Source organism: Petromyzon marinus, chromosome 27 (assembly GCF_048934315.1).
Source record: "Petromyzon marinus isolate PM22_M1 ecotype Great Lakes invasive population chromosome 27, UKy_Petmar_22M1.pri1.0, whole genome shotgun sequence".
Classification (NCBI taxonomy): domain Eukaryota; kingdom Metazoa; phylum Chordata; class Hyperoartia; order Petromyzontiformes; family Petromyzontidae; genus Petromyzon; species Petromyzon marinus.
The window spans coordinates 6,358,680-6,384,608 of NC_133693.1; the positions used below are offsets into that span (position 1 = coordinate 6,358,680).

Genomic DNA, 25,929 nt, shown 5'->3' on the forward strand with positions numbered 1-25,929 from the left:
GAGAGTGACTGAGGCTAGGGGCTGTTTGTGTGCTGGGGTCACCATCTAGAGAATGACTGAGGCTAGTGGCTGTTTGTGCGCTGGGAGAGGCATCTAGCGGTCATCATTTTAAACTCTATGCCCCGCCCTCTATGTGCCCCGCCCTCTCTGTGCCCCGCCCTCTCTATGCCCCACCCTTTCTCGGGGTACGAGTTTCATTCATGGGCGGTTCGTGGTTGCAGAGATTTCGCGATTTCAAATCGGGTCCATCGTTTTAAAACACTCTCTATTTTTTCCTGCTTCAGCAGCTCTCACCTGATGACGATTGCTTGTGTTGCGATCGAAACGTCGTGATATTGTGATTTTTTTATTATTCTTATTTTTTTATTCTCATTATTTTTCTATCTACGTGGTCTTACCCAAAGACCCAAAGAATACACAGACATTCTTGGGCTCATTATAGTCGTAAATATTGTTGAAGCGATTTGTTTACCTTTCCTATACTTTGAACTCCTATCGTGGTTTTGTTTGTTGTTCTAGCGTTCTGACCCACCCCTGCTGGACATCTGCAAACAAGAGCTTTACAGCTCATCGGATTCCTCCAGCACAAATATTCCGATTTTGCATCGACCTGCAGTGTTCCACGCATGAAGGAATGAAATCGATTCCGGAGTTTAATCGTTTACGGGAATCACCGAATCGTGACGCCCCTGCTACCCCCACACCTAACCCCCACCCCCCCACCCACCAACAACCGCCACAACCACCACCCCCCTCCACCCCCACCTTGTCTCAGTAAACAGCATGCAGTGTTCCACGCATGAAGGAATGAAATCGATTCCGCAGTTTAATCGATTACGGGAATCACCGATTTGTGACGCCCCTGCTACCCCCACATCTTACCCCCCCCCAACACCAACAACCGCCCCCCCCTCCACCCCCACCTTGTCTCAGTAAACAGCGTCACGTGAGCGTTTTACGACACGAGCTTCAAAACACTTTACGACAGCCCTGAAGGGGATGGGGAGGGGGGCTGTGTTAATTTACGGCAGCAGATCACTCGCCGCGCTGCTCTATCGGCGAACTCGCACGAGCGCGCGCATGAGGAGCGCGCTGTCAACAACAACAACAATAACAGCAACATTGCGACTTGCTCGTCCCAATAGCCGCGGTGACAAGAGAAGTGATTTATCAACGAAGCGTCTTGTATGTGTGGCAATAACATGTCAGCGCCGCTCCCTGCCGTCGTACCGGCGACCAGGAGAGCCACCGCCTCGGTGAGTGGAGTTGAGCGAGCGAGCGAGCGGGGCTGAGAAGCGTGGCGGGGTTGAGCGTGGTGGGGTTGAGGGAGCCTGGTTCAGCGAGCGTGGCGTGGTTGAGCGTGGCGTGGTTGAGCGTGGCGTGGTTGAGCGAGCGGGGTTGAGGGAGCGTGGTTCAGCGAGCGTGGCGTGGTTGAGCGAGCGTGGTTGAGCGAGTGTGGTTGAGCGAGCGAGCCAGGGTAACATGGAGTGGCGGCTCGTGCTCACCTCCCGCGGTGTGATCCGCGGGGTTCTATAGAAGAGGGTGTGTGTATGTGTGTATGTATGTGTGAGAGCCTCACGATGTGGTCCACCAACCCCTCGCCCGTTGTGAGTCGACGGGAGGGTTCGGTTTGTTGTCGGTCTTTGTGAGATCGTGTGTGTGACGAACGTTCGTGTAAAATGTTGTCACGGACTACAACCGCAATTACGGTCTTAGGCAACGTTGCTGCCGTGATCGTAGATATTATTGATTCAAAGTCTGGTTGGAGTCTTTAAAAAAAATGTTAATTAGCCAAACATCGGAAATGTAGCAGGACCCTCCTGAGGGAAGAGTGTCGAGACTCGGGATTTGCCGAGTCAACAGAGGACACGAATGACAATGCAGTAAGTGTTATAGTAGATTAATATTTAATATATGCGTAGTCATAGATAGTGAGGTGAGTTTAATACCGGCTGGGAGTTGACTCATCATATCATCTTCTCCCCTTTCTCGGGTCGATAAATTGAGCACCACTTTATTTGAAGCAGTCCTCTTTTGAATTGGTTGACCCATGCACGTGGAATTTCCATCACCGGCTCAAGGCCACCCATGTATGTACTGTGTATGAGCGCCTCACGAATTTATTTCATGCAGACGCATGTTGTGGCGACGTTACAGCAATATGTGCCGTTCACGTTGTTAAATGTTTCGCAAGGCATGCTCATAAATAATCCTCAGCAGCAGCCAGGATCACTCCACCGCTGGATGAGAGAGCCTAGCCAAGCAATCCCTCCAGCACCAGCTGCACACGAGGTCATTTCATCGCTTCATCTCCTCGGAGGATGGTCTCACCAACCCACTTCATTCCCTTGACCGTCACTGACCGCATGTTTTTATGCACAAAACTTAAACCTTTTATGACAAGGAATCATGTTTACATTAACCACAATACCCGCGGTCAGAATGCAAACAAAAAACACTGATAATGTATGAATTGTACTTGAAATTGATTGAGGTTTCAGTTTTGTTGCCAGAAAAAAGGGGGAAAAAACCTATTATTATATTATGGTACTGGCAAAGGAGGCCTCATGATGTAGATGCTTACCCCCCGAGCCCTCATTACTCTGATAGTGCGTTGGTCTTTGAGTTGTGCGCCTTTTAGCGTTATCTGGTCGAACACCATGTGAAACTAGGCTCTAAGGAAAGCTGTCTCTGGCGTGTGGACCAATCAATTTCAAGGACAATGCATACACGATCAGAGTGTGTATTTTTGCATTTTGACCACAAGTATTGTGGTTAATGTAAACATGATTCCTTGTAAAAAGGTTTCATTTTTGTTGCCAGAAAAAAGGGGAAAAAACCTATTATTATCACTACAAACCTGTCAACCCCATTATCAGTGCCTACCTTATTACAGACCAATTCAGACCTTATTGGTCACCCCGTGCCCCTTATAAATCTCAACGTTCATCCTACAAAGTCCCATCACAAGGGAGAAACACAAACAAATGGACAGAAAATGTTGCCTGTATTCAAAACGTCTGTACGCCGTATGGACCTGAATACGGGGTAAACCCTATGGCCTATGCCCTATGGGTTGCCAGCTATGGAGTTCATATTCTGGGGTCTTTCGGTAAAGTCACGTAGATAGGTTCAAAGAAAATAACAAAAAACTACGAATTTTGATTTAAAGCTTTCGTGACTGCAGGGATTCATATTCTTGGTTCTTTAGGTAAAGCCACTTAGAAGGGAAATAATAAAAGAACCAAGAATATAAAAAACTACGACTTTTTTTCCCTTAAGACGACCGCCCGCGTGTGTTGCGATCAAAACATCGTAGTTTTTTTTGTCATTTTCTTTGACTTCACCGAAAGACCCAAGAATATGAATTCCTGCAGTCACGAAAGCTACAAGTCAAGCTATGGAGTTGTATAATGAGACTCAATGCGCACGTGTTTGCTTTATATATTTTTTCACTATAACTTTATTTTATTAATTCCTATGCGTATGAAACACGCGTGTGTTTTTCGTGTTTCTATCCTGGATTAATAACTAACTCGGTGCACCCGTGCGAGCACAAACGCTAATTAAATATTAACGATTGACGTCAGTGGCTTACATAAGTTAATCAGCGAGCCGAAATGTCGAACTCCGTAGTGCGCTTCCTTTTCTTAACGAGCGGTTGTGTACCACGTGCGGCCTCGGCTGGAAAACACTCTCTATAACGACACAAGGTTGAACAACACATTTAAGACAAAGACCCCCCCTCCCCGTATCGTATATAGCCTCCAGCAGACTTGTTAGTGTAAGTGCTGTTAGCGAGCAGCACCTATTACTGGTAGGAACGAAGTTGTAAACTGAGTGTACCAGCCTGCAATAGATTAATGTGTCCGTCCGTCCGTCCCCTTTCAATACTTTAACGAAGTGAAATCTCGTGCTGTTGGGTGTAAAATCAGCAATAGACAGCGCAGAGACTTGTCCTACCAGCCCACCCTGCAGGGACCTGTTATACTGGTAGGAACCTCCTGGTTCCACCAGCCCACAGGGGATTATTGTGTCCGTCCGTCGTGCATCCAAAAATGGGAGGGGTGGGGAGGGGAGGGTGGGGCTGGGCGGGGAGGGTGGGGAGGGGCTGGTTGGGGATTGGAGGGTGGGGAGGGGTTTGGAGGGGTGGGGCTGGGTGAGGAGGGGCTGGTCACCCCGTGGTGCCCTTATAAAACTCAACGTTTAACCTACTCACGCCGGCTTGTGCCCGCCCTCACAGTCGGGCATATTGTGCGGAATACACCACGTGGTGCCGCCGTTGACCCTGGCCATTGACCGAGCAACCCAACGTTCCTACCAGCTCCCTCCGCAGGAATGTGTTATGGGTACATGAGGTGACCGGTGGCTGGCTCACACCGTGCCCAGCAGCTTTTGTCTCCCCTAGGGCTGATGTTTTATACACACCACACCAGGTACAGTACTCATTTGAGGCTGAGTCGACCTAGCCAAGGCCCAGGGTCGGTTCAGATATTCACCCCACACACGGTTACCACGTCTTAAATGATTTCTTATTACTCTGACCTGCCAGGCACACTTTGTAAAACTGTATATTAGCTTCTCTTCACGTCTCATCGGTTGTTGCTTAAACAATTAGCAATACAGTCTTTAAAAATTTGGAGAGGCGTTTAACATTCAATCTGCAGTGCACGGTGCTCGCATATTCAAGAGCTGTCGGATTTTTAGGCACATTGCGAGTCATTTGGTCAAAAGCGCGTTGTTGTTGTCGGATACATCCCTGAAAAAAAAACCCACAAGAAGACCATGTAGACTTTTTCTAGTTGATGGCCCATATGAGGTTAGACACACACACACACACCTATACATCGACCCTACATTATGCCGGGGGCGACCACCTTGCATGAAGCAGGTGTTATAGACTGCTTCCGGACTACGTGGCGAGCAGCAGAGAGCGGCATTGCTGCACTTTGCCTCTCCACCTTAACCAACCCGTGCCGGCCAGCATGGTGAAATATGGTCAAATAACCCCCACGACACCCACAGTGTGAGAAGCCCTTCATCCAGCAGTGGATTTATCGTAACTGATGGTGGTGAAGTTTAAAAACGCACGTAGCGTGCACTAACCCATCCGTGGCTTCATTTCACCAGTAATTTTCAACCCGTCCATTGCGGACTTTACAAAACATCGCGGTCGTAGGTGGGAATGGTGGGGAAGCAACGCGGATGAGGTGGTCTACTTTTAGCAGGCTACTGTGGGCTCACATTTGCATGAGCTGATTTAGTCTTAGAGGATAATAAGAGCATGAGGCTGATTAAGAGGACAGTGTAAATAATTGTGCTACAATCCTGGCTACCGTTCTTGGCCATAACTGAATTTAAATTTAGGTTTGGGTTTTTTTTAGCTAAAGAAAAAATGTTGCTGTTTATTTGAGCGAAATGTCACCATTGGAAGCTTCATTTGCCAGTAACAAAATATGATAATTGTTTTTTTACCCTTTTATCTGGCAACAAAACTGACACCTTTTTTTACAAGGAGTCATGTTTACATTGGCCACAATACCTGCGGTCGGAACGCAAACAAAAAACAACTCTGATAATGTATGCACTGTCCTTGAAATTGATTGGTCCACACCCGAGACAGCTTTCTTTAGAGCCTCGTCTCACATGGTGTTGGACCAGAAGACACCAAAAGGCGCACAACTCAAAGACAATGCACCATCAGAGTATGAGAGCTCAGGGTAAGCATTTACACCATTGTAAACCTCATTTGCCAGTAACCAAATATGATAATTGTTTTTTTACCCTTTTATCTGGCAACAAAACTGGCACCTTTTTTTACAAGGAGTCATGTTTACTTTGACCACAATACCTGCGGTCGGAACGCAAACAAAAAACAACAACTCTGATAATGTATGCACTGTCCTTGAAATTGATTGGTCCACACCTGAGACAGCTTTCTTTAGAGCCTCGTCTCACATGGTGTTGGCCCAGAAGACGCCAAAAGGCGCACAACTCAAAGACAATGCACCATCAGAATATGAGAGCTCGGGGTTTGCGCTCCGACCGCAAGTATCGTGGTCAATGTAAACATGACTCCTTGTAAAAAAGGTGTCAGTTTTGTTGCCAGATAAAAGGGTAAACAAACAATTATCATTGAGTGAAATGTGTTTTGAAAACTGGTAGGTTAGATAAAAAATAGGCATCAACAAAAAACGATTTCGCTTAAGACCAAAGCACATTCAGTATTAATACACAATAATTTGTGTTTTAGCGGTAGTGTAGTGCTTAGCTCACTGCGCTATGAACCCTGTGACCTCAGTTCCATTCAAGGCCACGGCTTACATCAGTGGCAAATATGTGAACTTGTCCCGGGCATCCCCTGGGTAGACTCATAAATGAGTGCCTGGCGCGGTGTGTAAACATAAGTCTTCTGGGAGACAAAGGCGGCCCCGCATAGTACTGACCACACAAACCCCCCTTAATGTGTGCCGTGCCGGCCTTCATCGGCGCTCGCTAACGGCACTTGCCCGAACAGCGCGTAAAAGGCTATTTGGGGGATCTTGTCTCTGCAGGTTGAACCGTTTCTGAAAGAAGGATTCCCCGTGCCATATGAGCCATAGGGGATAGTCGACCATGCTGCAATGCTTGTCAGCGCGGGTTGGTAAAGATTGGGGAGCATCGCGTGGCACAGCAGTGGATCTTGCTACACTGCTCTCTTGCCCACAGCTCCTACAGCACCAGTATATTCACGGTGGTCACCGATACAAGCACTATCCAGCCTCAAGCCTGCCTAGCCTCAGAGATCTGACGAGATTTGGCCAATTCAATGCGATCTGATCATTGGCATGGTGGTGGCTACGCACACGCCTGTAATCCAACCCTGGGGAGGCGAGAGTTTGTGCATTGCACAAATGTTGTGAAACTTCCTTTCCATGGACGTCGAGGAGGAGCCTCTTACCCTGGCTCGTCCGGAGAAGGCGGTAGAGCAAAGTGTGGACTCCTATCATCTGACGCTTCTGTATGGGATAGTGTTGCTCCCTCGCAAGCGTGGGTTTTCTCCGGGTATTCCAGTTTACTCCGGCGTGTATATAAACGCTCATTAATTCGGCTGAAAGCATCTTAATCTATATACATTTTCTTGAGTGTTGCAATTTGTGCAAGGTTGCGAAATGCGATTTTTTTTTGTGAATGACGCTACTGTATAAATAACGCTCGTCATTTAACCGCTCACTATTTATGTTTGTGTGTGGCTAACCTCGTATGGGCCCTCGCCGTAAGCAATCCGGAGAGTGCCTAAGTAATATTTTTGTCGGTAGTTTTTGTTGTTGTTGCGCTACACCCTGAAATGGAGAAGACACTGGTGACACGTGAACACTGACCGTGTTTGACAACAGCGCGCCTGTAACTGAATCGCACCATCTCGTAATTTCTCTGGAATCTTAGAGAGGGTTGAGCCCCGACAGCGCTTGGATGGGTGAGCACCATGCGTGCCAGGTTGCCACAGGCTACGCGGTGGGCAGCGGTTGGGCGGTGCAGCAACATCCATTGTTGTCAGATCCATTGCTCGCCTCCTTCGCCAGTCCGCATTGACCAGCTTGGTGAAGTACGGTCAATTAACCCCCCCCCCTCCCCCCTCCGCAACTCACATTATGGCGTAGGGAGGCACCTCATCAAGCAGTGGATGTGCAAATACGTGCACATGTATTCAACTTAATATTGTGGCGCATGGCTGTGTTTCAGCATTTTGGAGGCAAGGGTTCATAATAAAGGTTTTTTGGGTTAGATCGCGTTTATTTATAAATGTGTCGTAACCCTCCACCACCCGACACGGCCAATCAGCAAAAAAAAAAGTGTCACGTTGACAAAAGACAAATAATTCACTACTTCAGCCCACCGGTGTGTTGAAGAGTTAATCCACATTTACAGTTTGAGTACGACGTTTCGCTGGTAAATACATCCAGCATCATCGGGCAATTCGCCAGAATTGGGTTGGTGGATCAGATGGAGATTTGCAGAGCTCCCAAGTCCACAGGGCTGCAAGGTGGCTAGGAGCTGGCAGTACAGCAAATTATATTTTAAAATCCATATTTTCAGCGGCTTTCAGTGTTATCCCTTCGGTTATTCTGGTCTCCTCACACATGCATAAACGCTAGTTTGTGGAGTTGGCCAAATGTCCCAACGTATGGCCACAGAGCTTAGGCAATTGTTGGCACTGGTTCAGTTTGCCCTCCCACTTGTCTGTGGTTCCTGCGACTCGGAATAATTCTCATGAACTATTCGCATTGGCGAGATGTTAACTACCTCGCCTGGTATACAGGAGGTCATGGGTTCGATCCCGACCTTGATGCCTGCTGTATATTTGGTGTTTGCGTGTTCTCTCTCTCTCTCCGTGGCCGCGTGGATTTTTCTCTGGGTCCTCCGGGTTTTCCCTCCATATTTATAAACGACGTGCGTTTAGAGTATTTGGCTGCTATAAATGTACACGTGATAAGCCACTTCGTTGGGTTATGATTTGTGATGGCCAGGTTGCTTCTGAAAAAGAGCTATGTAGCTCAGTGGGCCTGACATGGTAAAAAGAAAAAAATAGAGAAACATTTATTTAATCTTGATTTGAAGCTTTCGTGACTGCAGGAATCCATACTCTTTGGTTCTTTCGGTAAAGTCACGTAGGTATAAAATAAAATAACATTGATTTAGTTTAAATAATAAATGATTTTTGCGGGGTCGTGTCCGGCCCGCGTGCCTTGTGTTCAGGCACACTTTGACCGTGTTGGCAGTGACGCTGCGCACTCATGCCTCTCCATGCCAGGCGAAGATGTCATGCATCAATGTTCGCGATCAGCCCTTGGTTTCTCCCACAGCAATGACCTTGCACTCCCTGAGAACATGACTCGTGAGACCCTAAGGCAGTGTTTTCAGAGTGCTTGCTTGAGCCAGACTAGGTGTCCGCCCTAAATGTTTTTAGGTGGAGCTACAATGTAATAACAATAATTTATGAAAATGTGGTGCGTAGTTTTCGTTCACTCTGTCAGCAAGAGAATGGTTCGGAGGCACGGGAAACCACAGACTAGCGGAAAAGCAGCCACAACCGGTGCCAACAATTTCCCAAGCTCTGTGGTCCTATATTGGGACGTTTGTCGAACTCCATTCAAGTGTGTTTATATACCCGATCGTTATACAATCGTCAGACGTGTTACGTTTTTTTTTTGGTCACTGCTCCGATATTGCGCGCACTGCAAATTAAGCACTGGAGCACGGAGAACGCCACGTTTTACGCACGCAGCTGGAAAATACTCGGGGGGGGGGCGGGGGACGGGGGGGGGGCAATGAATGAAAGCCCTTGTGGCTGTTACTGTCCAGTGGAGGGACAGAGCCGAGCCTATTTATGTTTCCTCATCACGGTCGTCCCCGCCGACCCTGGACGACGCTCGTAATGGTCATAAATTCTCACCGTCGTCGGCCCAGAACCGCCCGCCCGCCCGCCCACCCGCCCACCCGCCCACCCACAGGCCCCGTTTCTGAAATACACGTCTCATTTTCTACTGCGTCGTGATGGAGAGCCACTGCAATTTTCTCTCGTTACCCGCACGGATGGTTTTGTAATCGCGATAATTCACCGGAGAGCCTGCCGTGCCGCGGTCAGAGACGGCTCGAGCGCCGTGTCGAGCCGTGGGGCTCTGCTGGGGAGGGGCGGCACCCACACCGGTCGTCTACTCGGATGGCGAGCCTACATGTGGCCAGATGTTCGCCTGGTATACAGGAGGTCATGGGTTCGATCCCGACCCTGATGCCCGCTATATATTTGGAGTTTGCATGTGTCTCTCCCCGCGGTCACGTGTATTTTTCTCCGGGTCCTCCAGTTTTCCCCTCCACATTTAGAATCAACGTGCGTATAGTTTAGTTTATTGTGCTCCCTCAAGAGGTGGTTGGCCTGGCTCTGGGTGTTCATAATGGCCGTGTTGGAGATTCCGAGCCGCCACCACTGAGTTCCAAGGTTTCAGATCTGGGTTTCGGTCGCCTTTGATCGAATTAGGTTCTCGATTTCAGTTAGCTGATGGTCTCAATATGGTTACTAATTACCTATTTAGCTTTTTTATCTTACCAGGTAAGGCCCACTGTGCTATATAGCTCTTTTTCAGAAGTGACCTAGCCACAACTGATAGCTCAATGAAGTGGCTTATCATATGGAAATTTGTAGCAGCCAAATACTCTAAACTCATGTTCTTGAATGTGGAGGGTAAAGCCGGAGGACCCGGAGAAAAATCCACGTGACCACGGGGAGAGAGAACATGCAAATTCCAAATATGCAGGTGCCAGGGTTGGGATCAAACCTATGACCTTCTGCATACCAGGCGAGGCAGTTAACATCTCGCCACCGCGGTGCCCCCGAAAACAATAATAATGACACATTGCTGACTGGACTGGTTTTTCACTTAATTTGGTTGGACGACGAGATGTGTGCTGGATCATGGGATGTGATGGGCCGTGGGCCGTGTGATGGGTCGTGGGCTGTGCGAAGGACATTGGGCTGTGTGATGGGTCGTGGGCTGTTTGGTGGGCTGTGCGAAGGACCTTGGGCTGTTTGATGGGCCGTGGGCTGTTGGCTGTGTGATGGGTCGTGGGCTGTTTGATGGGCCGTGTGCTGTGCGAAGGGTCGTGGGCTGTTGGCTGTGTGATGGGTCGTGGGCTGTGTGATGGCACTACGGGATGTGGTGCTGGTGAACGTTGCTCCGTGTTATGAAAGTCACCCTGTTCCGGGGAAATGAAAGGCAAAAGAATCGGCCGAGCGGCAGTGGAATTGGGAGCGTTGGTAGTCGGCGTTCGTCACCGTTAGCGTTTCGTCAAGTAAGCAACACGGATGAACACGGAAAAAGAAAAAAAACCCCATTTGGCACATTTCCTTGATGTACATTCACAGAAGGATATAAATTAGATGGTTTGTGGGTTTCTGAGTAAGTGGGTACATGTGTGGGTGATTCAGCGAGTGGGTAGGTAAGCGAGTGCGTGCTTTGGGTGTGTGAGTTACTTCCTTTCTCTCCTTCACTTTCTCTGTCACTCGCCCTTTCCCTCCCGCTCTCCGTGTGTATTTCTGTACTCCGAGACGGCGTTTTGTTACGTTCTCGCCGCATTACAATCGCAAGTTGTTGATTTTATTGTTGGAGCTTTTGAGCGAGCGACGGGGAAGGGAATGATCATCGGTGCGTTCGTCCATCGCGAGTTCTTTTCCACCGAAACTTCTGACGTCACGTTTTTTCCCTTCCATTCCCCCCCCCCACCCCCCCGTTCTCTTCCAGGTGATTTTTCTCCATGGCCTTGGAGACACAGGGTACGTGGCAAACGCCGTCTTGCCATCGTCACCGTCATCATCAATAATGCACAACAATGATACCGCCGGGCGGTGTCGCGTCCTCCGCTTGTTGCAGAAGTTCACGCGGTTCTAGCCCAGCGACCACCCCTGGTTAATGCCGCGCGGTCTACTTTCACCCTGTGGCATTTGCTCGAAAAAAAATAGAGTAAATGGCGTGTGCGTGCCGGCTTCACTGTCCATTTCCCACCAGTTTTGAACATTCCTCGCAAAAGATTACCGAGTCGGGTCAAGCCACGTGGCACCGTCAGTCGTGCGACTGCTACCGTGAGACTACTACCGGTGCCCGTCTGTGAAAAGCAGGATGGCACAAATTTGCTACGAATGTGCTCAAGATTCGTATGTACGTATGTAGCCAACTGTGCCGATCGGAGGTGCGGGGGAAGGACAATAAACTGAATGCAGAAATCGGTTCTAAAGAAATTCGATTTGATACCACGAGAGTCCCCTTCGTCGGATGAGCCAGGTGTGGCGGCGGCGGCGGCGGCGCCAGCGATGCACGTCCGTTAGCCACCGCGGGACAGGGATGGTAGATCACGCGGCGATTTGTGGCACCCGCAGGCAGTACAGCAAATGGGTTCATGCACCTGTCCGTGCGATTCATCAAGGAATCTCAGTGCGCCATGCACAAAGTTAGGAAATATAAATACCACAAAGCCCAGAGTCCACTGGTCGTACATGGGAAGTGTAGGCCAGGCGAAACAGCTGAGTCTTGAGAGAAGACATAAACGGGGCAAATGAGCTCGCCTGTGTCACCACTTGTGGGGAGGGCATTCTGTAGTCTTGGCGCAGCGCATGCAAGAGCTCGGTCACCCTAGGTGCAGTCTAGTTCTCGGTATGTGGAGCAGATATCAACCAGCATATCGGAGAGGTAGTGACGGTACGCGCAGGTGTTTCAGCTGTTGAATGTAAAATGGCGCGAGGCCATTTAAGTCCTTGTATGATCGCAGCACTACTTGAAATTGTCTGCGAAATTTTATTAAAAGCCAATGCAGAGATTGTATTATAGGGATGGTAATGTGTTCACGGGATGAAGCTTGCTTGGGCATTGTGGCGGCCGCGTTCTGGACCAGTTGTTCGGCCCAAGATCTTTGTCGGAACCCCGAGGCATGGTGGGTTTTCTCCAGGTTCTTCAGTTTCCTTTCACACTAGTCGGACGAACATCCCGATGCAGCAGCACCCTCTTGAGTACTCGCATTAGACTCTTTCAGAATTTGTGGATAAATAGGTGGAATTGTTACAGGCTTATAACCAATACCATGGATATAAAGCTCCAAACGCTGTGTGTGGCTCAATTGAGATACCAACTCCAGGGTTTAATCGAACCACGTGGTACAGCGAGTGTGCACCGCACACACTGTGCAGCACACAATGCATATGGAATATACACACAGTACACACGGAATATACACACATGGTACACATACCAACCGCACAGTGAACGACGCAGTCGAACACGTCACGTAGCACACAGACGCGCACATCACACACCGCACACATGGTACACAGTACGCATCACACTCGGCGCACACATCACACACAGCACACGCACTCACCTCACAGTACACACAGTACACACGCGCAAAGTCATGGCGCTGTGTGTACGATGGCGAGATTACTACCCCTGCTACTGTGGATGGCTGGAGCCTCTGCGCCACTAATCTGCTTTAGGTAATATGATTAGGGGCTGGTGCTCAAAGCTACACACCGAGCCTCTATCCATTCATCTGAGCACAGGCGGTGGCATGTGGGGATTTACATTCCACAAATATGAACACAGGGAAAATTGTTTGGATCAAAATCTATTACATTTGAATGTGTGGGTTCATTTGAACTCTCGATCTACATAACCTGAATTTGTTGAGAATGGAATCGGGTTTAACACGTGTGCGCGCTTGTCTTCTCAGGTGGGGAGCGGTAGTGTAGTTGTTAGCGCTACGCTGCGCTACGAACCCGGCGACCCGAGTTAAATTTCCACCAGTGATGATTATCTGAACCGGTCCTGGGCCTCCCCTAGGTCGACTCAGCCTCAAATGAGTACCTGGTGCTATGTGTAAACATCGCCACGAGGGAGGCAAAGGCGGCCAGGTGTTGTGGTGCTAGCCGCCCACGCTCCTTGCGTGCCGTGCCGGCCTCCGTAGGTGCTCGCTAACAGCACTTGCCCCTACAGTCTGTTAAGTCTACACAGGAGATCTTTGTCTTCTGAGTATCATTGTCTGCAACATAGTTACAAAGTTAATTACAAAGCTGTAGTGGAACAGCAGAGCCCCTGGGCAAGAGGTTCCGGGTTCAAGACCTGGTCAACAGTTAAGCAACTCCTGACCTGTTTGCCATTAAGATAATCATTGCTGAATCAACATCATCATCTTCGTCATCATCTTCATCAGAATCATCATGGCTAGTCATCATTGAATCATCACCATCATCGGAACGATTATTGTTGAATCATTATGCATCATCATGAATAACCATTTTCAGCATTATCAATAGTGAATAAACATCCATCCATCATCAGAATATTAATCATCTTTGTCATATTGTAAATAATCATCATCATCATCATCCACTAATGCTACGATCATCATCCTCATCATCCGTTTAGAGTGGCTAAAATGGGTACAAACTGACACTGCACCACTCTGAGCGGGGTTGTCAGGAATGATCATTCTGCAAAGGGATCCCACCATGAGAATGTGGAATTTCTACCGCTGGCTCAGGACAGCCATCAGAGACGTGCACCACCAAGTAGGGATTCACTTTGACATTCAGGAAAAAAAATATTTCCCTTGACCCACGAAAGCCTCAATGGGTCTCAAATTAAAAAAAATCAGGAAGGTCCTGCATTGGAATATTTGGCCAATTCCTTCGTGAAAGATTAAACAAAACCAGAGTACCCGGAGAAAAATCGCCATGCATATGAGCGGCGAGCACTCAAAGTTCCACACAGATGGGTTCACGATATCCACTCGGTGCCATCGAGAAGCCTGGTGCAGAACACTGAGTTGTGTCCCCTTCCACCATCTACATGGCTACTTTGAGGCCCTCTTTTGTGTGAAGCCCGGCACAAATTGCCAATTTTACTCAACCCCCCCCCAGCCCTCAGATTGACCGTAGACCTACTTGCTTTAGTGCTGCCACATGGCCTCCTGACAGCAGTCACCCAGCGGGGTTGGTAGTGTGTTTGCCTTAAATGGACATCCTCTGTTTTCTTCTTCCTTTGGTAGCCACGGCTGGGCGGAGGTGCTGTCCGAATTCAAGTCGCCGCACATCAAATACGTCTGCCCACACGCGTGAGTGATGTCTCGGCAGCACCCGCCCCCCCCTGCCCCTCCCCCTCTGCCTGCCCTCTCCCACAGGTGTCCCTCTGTATGGGCGCCATGGCAAGATGTTAACTGACTCTCCTGGTATGCAAGAGGTAATGGATTCGATCCCGACCCTGACGCCTGTATATTTGGAGTTTTCGTGTCTCGCCCCGTGGTCGCATTAATTTTTCTCCGGGTCCTCCCATTTTTCCCTCCACATTTAGAATAAAAATGCGTTTGGCTGCTATAAATTTCCACATGATAAGCCACTTTGTTGAGCGATTATTTGTGGCCAGGTCACTTCTGAAAAAGAGCTTCATAGCTCAGTGGGCCTCACCTGGTAAAATAAAAAAGAGTTTAGTTTAATCGTTTATTCTGCACGTTTGCGTTGTTCCACTCTGTTCGCCAGCGTTCTTCCAGATCAAGTTGAGTGCTGAGATTCTTGGTTAAAATAGTTAAATACAGTGCTACTCCGGAGATCGAACTTAATTCGTTCCAGAAGGCCATTCGAACACTGATTTGTTCGAACACCGAATTAATTTTCCCCATAAGAATTTATGTAAATGACATTAATTGGTTCCAGACACAAGAAAGCGCTCATTATAAAGCAGTTTTACACGAAGTTTACAGTAAGTACATGCATAAAATCATACAAAAAAAAACAAGAAACAACAAATAAATTGAATTAATAAATATATGGAATAAATGAAATAAATGAAAATGTAACTTCACTTTGCCTGTAGTAAGGAGAGTTGATGGCTTGAGTGGAAGGTGGTGAGGAGGAGGTAAAACCTTTGTCTGGGCAAGCGTCATGCACGCTGCTGCCCACACGCGTCTCAGCCGTACAGGTTCTTTCAAGTCGCGATTGCCCGTTCGACCTCCGAATTTCGTTCGCTTTCCGGGGCAAAAAACGTTCTGAAATATCGTTCGAACACCGATTTGTTCGAGTTCTGGTGCGTTCGATCTCCTAGGTTCTACTGTAGTTTATTCTATACGCACAGATCTTGACCCAGGTCCTCGGTTCTGGTGTAACTGCGACACCACCCGACCTGGTCGGTTTGGAATCAGGAAAACCAGAAACCCAACTTGCGACATCGCAACAATGTCCTAAGTTTGTCCCAAGATGGGATTTTTATCGTAACTCCCGAGCGAGTAAGAGAGTGTACGATATTGGTCTGTGCGTAAAGTTACGGTCTCACTCCGATATTTACTGTAGTTTTCTCAACGTTTGAGGATGGCAACTTTCAACCGTATGCGTTGTTAGAAGTAGAACCGTGTGTACTCAGGCCGAAGGAACCGCAAGCGGGGAGCTCCCTGTTGAATGGTCACGATTGAGATTAACGGCTAGTGGACATCTGTGGGAAAAGAGCTTCATAGCTCATCGGATTCCTCCAGGATAAATAAATATTCTGATTCTGACTGGCTGTGTCCGGGAGCCCAGGGGTGGCTTGCAAGCGTGAGACTCAGTGGTGAATGGGATCCGGCCACCTCCCCCCCCCCCCAAGGATATCCTTAGCAGAGATGGGCAAAACACATTAAAATTACAAACTACTAGAGAAGTGTAATGTGGATAGGTTACCAATTACATTGAGGTGTGTAATGAAGATACCAATTACAATCTACAAATGGAATGAAATAATATATTTAGATTTAATATAATTTGGATACTGCCAACCTCTGCCACCGCCTGGACTCTTTAGTGCTGCCCCGGCTATCCCGGCTGCCCCTGGGGATATGATCATTGCACTGGTTGTTGTCGTTGATGTTGGTGCTGGGTCTCGGTTTGCTTGGTGTCTCTCTTCTCTCCCGTGTTTCCCTGCTCTGATCACCTTACCCTCGTTTAGTTGTCTGGCAATTATTTTTAAGTGCCTTGAGATGCTGTTTGCATGTGGACGCTGTGCACATTGAAATTGAATTCGTTGTCGTCGTTGTTACGAGTGGCTTCATGATAACGTTGTTCGTGTTATTATATTTTTTTTCTTCTTATTCTGTTTCTTCGTCATCTTCTTCTTTCATTCGCAGACCTCTCATGCCGGTCACGCTCAACCTGCGACAGATGATGCCGTCTTGGTAAGCATGGATACGCGGCACACAGCAACAAGACAAAAAACCCCCGTAGAACCTTAATAAACTCTTGTTAGCGAGCGCCTATTAAGGCTGCACGGGCACACGAGGAGGTGGTTGGCCAGCACCACGTCCGGCCGTCTTTGTCTCCCCAGTACTGATGTTTACACACCGCACCAGATCTTCATTTGAGGCTGAGTCGACCTAAGGGAGACCTGAACCGGTTCAGATAATCGTCACTGGTATTGGCCATGAGCGGGAATCGACCTCGGGTCGCCGGGTTCGTAGTGCAGCATGCTAACTGTTACACTATCGCTCCCTGCAAACACAAAAGCACACACACACACACTCAACGTGGGCCAGCAGTAGCGCATTCACCGCCCGTTGCAAGAGGTTCACGGTCTGAATCCAGCAGCCACCCTGGCTCGCCAGGAGATGGCAGCAGACCTCGCGGATTAATCTCCAATTTGTATGGGGGTGGGAGGGGGGGATAGAGTGTTGCTCCCTCGCACTTGTGGCTTTACTACGGGCGCTCCTGCCACACTCGTAAATACTCATTGTTGGCCAAACATCCCAATGTAGGGGCCACAGAGCTTGGGTAATATTGTTGGTGCCGGTTCTTACGGCTGACGTCCCTCTTAGTCTGTGGTTTCCCCCCCCCTGTGTCTATGAATCTAAAGCAATCTGTGTGACAAATGTGTGAATTGAAATGGAGTCCGTCACCTTTGACCTTTTCGCCGGTGAGTTACCTTTGGCTCTCAAATTATGATCCCTGGCACAGGTTCGACATCATCGGCCTGAGCCCTGACGCATCGGAGGACGAGGATGGGATCAAGAGAGCGGCCGAGACCGGTTCGTCTTAATCATGAATGTTTAGCGCGTAGGCTTTTGCGACCAACATTATTCATAGTAAAATGTTTTTTGGTTAGATCGCGTAAATATAATTGTGTCGTTAACCCACCACCACCACCACCACCCGACACAACCAAATTTTGTCATGTAAACAAAACTACTTCAGCACACCCGGCGTGTTGGAGAATAGACCCACAATATTTACAATTTGAGTACGACGTTTCGCTGTTGATTAATGTAAATTCACAGCTCCTTTTCCAATTCACAATAATAATAATATTTACGATGGATTTCTCGTGTAGAATGTGTGCGGCGAGTGGTTGACAGGTTAATGAGGCGCAGGGGCAAAGCCCGAGTATCACTCGAGCGCTGGGTTCCTGTCTGGACGTTGCCTTAAGCTGTGTTTGATGGCACAGTGGATCGGCAATGTGGCTGTGATTGTGTATGTGTGTGTGTACGACTATTTGTGGGGAGCGGCAGCGTGGTTATTAGCACGTTGCGTTATGAACCCTTTCGGCCCGTTCAGGGCCAACACCAGTGATGAATATTTGAACTCGACCTAGGCCTGCCCTAGGCCGACTCAGCCTCAAATGAGTGCCTGGTGCAATGTGCAAACATCACTACTCGGGTAACAGGCGGCCGGGCGTGGTGCTGACCCACCCATCCCTTTGTGTACTGTACCGGCCTTCATAGGTGCTCGCTAGTAGCACTTGCCCCAACAGTATGTTAAGGCTATACAGGGAATCTTCATCGTTGTGCATGCCCCCCCCCCCCCCCCTATATGTCTGTGTGTTTGTTTGTTCTAGTTCGGGGTCTGATAGAACAGGAGATTAAAGCTGGGATCCCGTCTCACCGCATCGTACTGGCCGGATTCTCACAGGTACAGCAGCCGTCCCACCACCCACCCACCCCCCGCGCACCTTATCTGCGCTCTCATTCCCGCTCACGAGCTTTCTTCAGCACCACGAGGACGTCTCACTTTCCACACGTGCCTCGTGCGTTAGACGCCGCCCGTCGCGCCCACTGCGACGCTTATTTCGAGACGCGCGTGTCAAGATGCACGCTTGGCGTGACGTACGTGTGTGCGTGTGTTGCGGTGTGCAATGACGTGCGTTGTGCTGCGCGTAAGGGCGGCGCTCTGTCTCTCTACACGGCGCTCACGAGTCGGCACAAACTGGGCGGGGTGGTGGCTCTGAGCTGCTGGCTGCCCCTCCGAGACTCGTTCACACAGGTGGCGCCCTCATTACCAACACCACCATCGCCAACACCACCATCGCCACCATCATCAGTAGCACCAACACCGTCAATCATCAATATCACCATCACCAATTCCATCACCACCATCACCAGTATCCCCACCAATGATACCGCCGCCAACATCACCGCCATCGCCACCGTCAAACACAATTACCGTACGTGGTAAGTTTTGTGAGTGCCTGGTGCAGTGTGTCAACATCACCGCCTCCTCGTGCACCATGCACACCTCGCAAACAGCGCTTGCCCCAACAGTCTGTTAGCGGCTACACGGGGGACCTTCGTTCTTGCTTGCGTCCGTACGTGTGCGGTCGTCAGGCGAGCGGTGGCGCAGCGGTTAGCGCACTGCGCTACGAGCCCGGCGGCGAATAGACTACTTCGAAACTCCTGCTCGTGACCAATAACGGTAGCGAAATATTTCAACCAGTCCCCTGGGCCTCTGCGAGGTTGAGTAGCTGTGGTGTAAACATCGGCACTGGCGGGACAAAGGAAGCGCTGGGCATGGTGTTGGCCACACCGACCCCTCATGTGCCGTGCCGATTTTAACAGGTGCTCCGCTAGCGGCACTTGCCTCGACAGTTTGCTCAAGGCTACACGGGGGATCTTTGTCTTTGTTTCTACAGTTAGGTCGACTCAGCCTTGCACATTAACACCTCGTGCGGTGTGTTGGGAACGTCATCAGCACTAGGGAGACAAAATGTGGCCGGGCAGATGTTGGTGCGGTCCAAACCGCCTTGCTCATTAGGTGCGCCTGTGGCTCCCTATTGTGAATGACTCAACAGAGAAAGTCCCTGGTTTTTATCATCCACGAAGGTCATGGCCTACCCTAATCTGCATCCGTATAAACCATGCTGCACAAATGGAAAATTAAAAAACTTTCCAGTGTGCGACTGTGGTCATCCACAACAGACGCAATGCCCGATCCACAAATACGAAGGAGACATCGCAGCGATACACTCGGCTACTCCTGACGCGGTTATCTGGCTTGACCACCTGGATGTGAAATTGTAGTTTTGTAGCTCTGCGTCTATATCAGCCATACGAATAAAATAAGAGATTAGGTGCACAGTTCCGACCTTCATTAGTTGCTCGCTGACAGCAACTTGCGCCAACGGCATCTTTGTCCTTTGGTTTGGCGGCCACAGTCGGACGGGACGCACGCCGGCGTGCCGGTGCTGCAGTGCCACGGCGAGGCGGACGTTCTGGTGCCACCGCTCTTCGGGCAGCTCACGGCCGACAAGCTGCGCTCTCTCCTGGGCCCCGACGCCGTCACCTTCAAGACGTACCGTGGCCTGGGACACTCGTCCACGCAGGAGGTGTGGGGGGGGAGTGGGGTGGAGCGGGGGACCGGGGGGGGGGGTAGCGAGCCCCCCCTCACGCACGCACGAGACCAAACGATTGTCCGACGGCGGTGGCGGCGGCGGCTTAATCGCTCGCTCACTCGTTGATAGATAGAGCGCTCGTTCACTCGCCCACTCTCGTGATCAAGCTCGCTCGCTGTCTCTCACGATCGGCCAGTCACTCGCTTGCACTATTGCTCATTTGCTCACCCACCCTCATCATCGATCATTCATTCGCTCACCCGCTCACCCAGACTCTTGTTTGAGCAATCCCTCCCATCCATGCAAGAGGTGGTGAGAGTGGCGATTGGCTAAGCCATCTTCCGATGGCTTAGTGTGTCGCTCTCTCGCGTGAATGTTCATTTACTCCCTCGCTCCCTCTCACGTTTGCTCAATCACTCGCTCACACTCAACGTTCCATTCGATTATTACATTGCAGCCAAAAGTCTGATGAGAGAACCCCCACTTTCACTGACGTGTAGATCGGGCCCTAAATGTTTGATTAATGACTGAGCGATTGTGATTATTTCTCTTCCCTTTCCCCTTGTGTCCCATTAGGAGATGATTGACGTCAAAAAATTCCTCGAAACGCAAGTCCCCGACAGCAACTAGGAGCGGCCAACTTTTGTTTGGGAGTGGACACTGTTGTTATTATTATTACTGTTATAATTATAATCGTCGTTATTGATATTTGTTTTCACAAGCCTGAAAGGCAAAACGAAACGAGAGGGCTTCACATATTCCAGCCTAAAAAAAAAATATACATTAAATAAAAAATCTACGATAGAATTTGACGAGAAAATATTTATAAGCGACGTCACATTCCTGCAGTCAAGACATGACCGCGCAGTTTGTTTCCCAGGGCTTCGTTTTATCCGGAGCTATCCCGGGGACCGGACCTCCTGAAGATATATCCCACGCGGTGCCAGCTTAGCGCTCCGTGATTTATCCCAAACTCCCCTAACCCCCGCGGGAACAGGAGAAAAACGACTCCTGTTTTTTTACTTTCCCGAATTAAACGCAATTTTTTTTTATATAGCTTTGCGATATTTTACACGGACTTTGCTGTAATGACACCCGGAGGTTTGTGCGTTTTATTAGCACGCGTTTCTATTTATGATGCGGCTTTTTGTAAGCGAGGGACGCCCGCCTCGACCTCGGTCTAGTAGTGGCTGGGAAGATGTCGTAGACCCAATGTAGTTTTGTAGAATTTCGTCAATGACAAAACATAGGTGACATCATCACGGTGCCCAAACAAGCGTTGATTTGATCTTAGCTCTGATCAGTAGTGGCATGAATAGGACTTTTATTTAAATAACTTTTATACGCTGCCTCAAGGCTTCTTATTATTAACGGCTCGTCTGTGGATTCTACTTTTATATCCCACACTTGCGCTGCAGTAATTTATGATCGATGTAATAAAACATGTAATTGCCGATGTATAGTTTTCAATTGCAGCTTTAAAGCCATGTTTAGGGATCCGGCTCAGGACCTATGATCCCGCTGTTTGGAGGTCTTGTGGAAACTGCTTCCTTCTTGTTTCACCAGCCTCAATTTATACACAGCTGTGACCAATCAAAGAGAGGGGGGGTGGGGTGGGTAGGTCAACAGGAAGTGAGTCGTCCACAGGAAATTACAGCATTTCCAAGTAGAATGTAGAATTCAAAAACGTATCAGCACGTGCGATGTCACGCAATCGTTAATGTTTTGCCACACGGACCAATTGTGTTTTTCATCGGGCAAGCCCGGATTAAGTTTTTGGGGGACTGTTATAGTTTTGGAGGTGTGCCCCCTCGTAAATTCAATCCATTCCCTGTTTCAACACCACGACATGCCTGGTGGCAAACCCTCCATTGTTATTCACCTTGGTTTTTTCAGTTGTAGTTTTGAAACGTGATATATATAAAGACGAAATATATATGCGCAAAAATAAACGTTAAAACTAACAAAACTATTTCAATCCGGCACGTAAACCGTAACACCCACAGTAACACTATAGCTTCAAGTACCAAATTACACCGTCGGACTTAACGTAGTGCTACCGTTTTGCATTTCACAATGTATGTTTGTCGGGCATTCTCTCAAAGTCTGAGGCTCCAGGCTGCCAGTGGGTTCGGTTTGCGTTTTTTCTTCCCCCGCTGCCCACTCTCCCCACCGCGTGCCGTTAAACAAGCGGAAACGTTTCATCGGCGCCATTTGGACGAGGATTTTTGTTCGCGAAAACTCGGCACGCCAGATTTGTTCACGACAAAAACTCGCGCTCGGGCGAACGCCGACTTGTAGAATAACAACGGAGTGTTATTTATTTTTGGCTCTTTAGATAACTGAGATCGGACATTTGTCCATGTGTGTATGATATTCCCAACCCACTTGCTGGGATTTGAATGGGGAGGATGATAGCCCACACGGAGACGATGATGCCAGTTTCTATCAAATATTCGGCAATCAGCGTCTGGTAATTTTGTAGCATCTCCCCACCGGTGGCGGCACAATCACTTTTAACAATTCACCCGCTTAAATCCACCTAACCGTTGACAGAACTACCTTCCAAACCATTGACTCCCGGGGTTGCGGTTGATCAAGTTTTTCCAAAACGCCCATCGATGACCGGTCGACGTTTGCGTCGCGTCTTCCTTCGCACGCCCACGGGGGGGGGGGGGGGGCGGTGAGGAGAGCTCGGAGCGGATCGTTACCGTGGGGTCGCGCTGGACTCCGGGCGCCGTCACCACGCCAGGGGTGTGCGCGTGTGGACCCACCTGGGAATGGGGCCTCTTGGGGAATAAATCCCGAGATCTCTAAACCACGACCGTCTAAAGACTTCTCTGTAAGGCGAACTGGGAGGCTGCTTCCGCGGCGTGTCCACCACTCGGCCATCTCAAACACCCACCCCCGATGTCCGTAACCCAGCCGTTTGAACGCGGTTGCCCAGCGAGTGATTTCAAAGCGACCAAGAGGCAGAAGTGTGATAAACCGTTTTATTTTTCCTTACAAAAAAAAATCGCTTCGTTGGTGCCTCGGGGGGAAGCCAGAAGCTTGAACACGGCGTTAACTTCTTCCTTACAGCTCAATCGGACAGCCAGTTGTACACTTGAGTTGGCAACAGCAGCTGATGTGTAACGCGTAGGCTTTCGCGACCAATGTCATCCATAATGCAGGTTTGTTTTTGGGTTAAATCGCGTAAATGTGTCGTTAAACCCGCCACCACCAAACAGACACTTCGTAAGGTTTATCACGTAAACAGAACTTGCAAATTCGTTACTAATACAGCACACCGGTGTTGGAGAGCCAAGCCACAACATTTATAATCTGAGCCCGATGTTTCGCCAGTAATTACAACTAGCATCATCAGGTGACAGCCTGATTGTAAATTTTGTGGCTTGGCTCTCCAACACACCAGTGTGCTGTACTACAAACGAATTGGCATGTTCCGTTTACGTGACAAACCTAATTAGCTGTGTCGGGTAGTGGTGGGTTTAACGACACATAAAATACGCGATCTAACCCCCCCCCCCCCCCCCCCAAAAAAAAGAATCCCTGTATTTTGGAGCAGCTGATATTCTTGGTACAAACTTTTTGGCGATGCGTCGGTGTTTAGAATCTTACAAAAACGCGTGGAATGGGAATTAGGGGGTGAAATTATTCGCCCCTTTTCCTGGTGATTTGTCATGAACCACGACTGTCGTTCGATTCGAGAATCGTTTTGCATTTTTTATAAAATGCCGCGGTCAGCCAGTGACCTCTGGTGGCTGCAGGGGTGAAACCCAGAGCACAACGCCGGAGGAGAGGAGCACCACGTTTGACCGCGCGTTGCCTGAACTTGACAATCGCCGAGATCTCGTTTCGCCCCGTCGCAACTGCACGTCACGATATGGTCTTAACATTGCTCCAGGATTGCTTTGCTTTTTTTTTCAGACGTTATAATTTTCACCACCCGGCGAAACGTAACGAGGCTTTCGTTTTGCGTTTACTTCACGGTTCTTAGGACGAGCAACGGTGTCGTCAGCATAAAACTCGGCCTCTCTAAAGCCGCGAGCCAAGGCTGCCCAGGGAGGTTACTGGAGGCCTGGGCGCCCTGTGTTTGGGCCCTCTCTTGTGTGAAGCCCCGGGCACGCTGCCCCTTTTGCCTTCTCCCCCCCTCCCACCAGGCCAGTCGGCCACCTCCGGGCAACCCTGCCACTAGTCCACACACACACACCCAGATTGACGAGAATTCGGACTTTCAGTTTAATCACAAACGACGCCCTGAATAAAAGAAACATCAAACTTAACCAAACCGCTCCAATTAACCTAGAACCAATGATTAACGAGGGGGGGGGGGGGTAACAGATTAACTTAAATAACATTTTTAATGATATCTTTTATTACATTTTTACTTTATATGTCTAAACTCTGAGGTTGAAGCCGTATGTGTTTTTAAAGAAGGAACTAAGTCTGACCAGGTGATCGGCAGTTCACTACGTGCACTGCCACACGTATTGCTCTGTAAAAACTGTAAATGAAACTATTTCGCAAAGTACAGCCCGCTGAGCTATATAGCTCTTTTCAGAAGTGACCTGGCCACAAATGATAGCTCAACAAAGTGGCTTCTCATCACGTGGAAATTTATAGCAGCCAAATACTCTTAAACGTACGTTTTAAAATGTGGAGGGGAAAAACTAGGTGGGGGGAGAATCAGAGAAATATCCACGCTACCACGGGGAGAGAGACGCGCAAACGCCAAATATACAGGCCTCATGGTTCGGGATCGAACCCACAACGTCCTGTATAACAGGCGAGGTAGTGAACGTCTCAACACCGTGGTGGACACGTGGAATTCGCGTAGGCACGGTTCTTGAGTAAAAGCGAGTTGTGGAGGGGGGGGGGGTAAGTTGGTGTTTGCGTGTTTTACCACAAGCGTGGTGAATGCAGACTTGATGCCTTGTAGGGCTGAACGATTAATCGATTTCAAATCGAAATTGCAGTTTTAAACAATGCGATTAGAAAATCGCAAAGGCTGTGATTTTTTGCGATTTTAAAAGTCCTATTACTTTCTTATTGGAATTGTATTATTTATTATTATAACTTTTTTTTATTTAACTCTACAATTGTTCTATGTTTGATTATTCTATTTCAATTAAACATTTTAATAAATACATGTTGGAAGCAATTCATATCGTTCTCATCCTTGCATTAGAATATATAGAACAGTTCATATTTTGATGGTCATGCTTCACCATATGTTATGAATCTATTACACTGACTATTGAACTGAAGCTTGACTTAAAAAAATGTAATCGCATTATGTCAGAAAAATCTCAATTAGAAATTTTCCCCAAATCGTTCAGCCTCACTTTGTAGTAGTAACAATCGGAGTCTATTTGGTGTTTGAACATCTAAACACCACCTGTACTATTGCCGGAAAGGGTAAAGCGTTTTTTTTTAAATCACTCATTAATGTCACGTTCACCAAGTTCAAGTGCAGAACCAAATTGAAGGACATGTAGGTTTGTTGCGTCTGCGTGTGTGCCGCGCAGATCGTAATAAGCCACTCGTTCACCAACCCGCACTGATCAGCCTGAAGTATGGTCTGACCCAGACTGTGTGTGGGGTCGGGGGGCAGCCTTCATCGGGGCGGTTGACAAAGGGCTAACTTATTAATGTTGTTCTTCACTCACCAGGGTTTCCTTCCTCTCGTGTACGAGCACAATTAGCACCACGAAATTAACCAAGTTCAACGAAGATAGGAGTAAAAAAGATAAACAAATCCGCTCTTGTCTGGTCGCCCCATCGA

At 48.7% G+C, this 25,929-nt stretch overlaps 1 protein-coding gene across 6 annotated transcripts; it reads left to right on the top strand.

Annotated features, from left to right (window-relative positions):
• The first annotated feature begins 983 nt into the window (after positions 1-983).
• Positions 984-21,599, top strand: LOC116946607 (acyl-protein thioesterase 1-like). Of its 6 annotated transcripts, XM_032961680.2 has the most exons (9): positions 988-1,256; positions 11,277-11,308; positions 14,572-14,637; positions 16,672-16,719; positions 17,495-17,565; positions 18,372-18,445; positions 18,695-18,796; positions 19,965-20,135; positions 20,718-21,599. In XM_032961680.2, the coding sequence occupies exons 1-9, from the start codon at positions 1,188-1,190 to the stop codon at positions 20,769-20,771; spliced, it is 687 nt and encodes a 228-aa protein (XP_032817571.1). In that variant the 5' UTR covers positions 988-1,187; the 3' UTR covers positions 20,772-21,599. The 6 variants fall into 6 exon arrangements, with proteins under 6 accessions (XP_032817570.2, XP_032817573.1, XP_032817569.2 ...); XM_032961682.2 differs by lacking the exon at positions 18,695-18,796 and having other exon boundaries at positions 986-1,256; XM_032961678.2 differs by lacking the exon at positions 11,277-11,308 and having other exon boundaries at positions 986-1,256.
• The last annotated feature ends 4,330 nt before the right edge of the window (positions 21,600-25,929 follow it).

Bases quoted from the DNA above. Each gene is read 5' to 3' on its own strand.
- LOC116946607 (XM_032961678.2), top strand. From the start codon at position 1,000: ATGGGGAGGGGGGCTGTGTTAATTTACGGCAGCAGATCACTCGCCGCG. The intron at 1,257-14,571 runs GTGAGTGGAGTT...TTCCTTTGGTAG, and splicing joins CCAGGAGAGCCACCGCCTCG to CCACGGCTGGGCGGAGGTGC. The intron at 20,136-20,717 runs GTGTGGGGGGGG...GTGTCCCATTAG, and splicing joins GACACTCGTCCACGCAGGAG to GAGATGATTGACGTCAAAAA.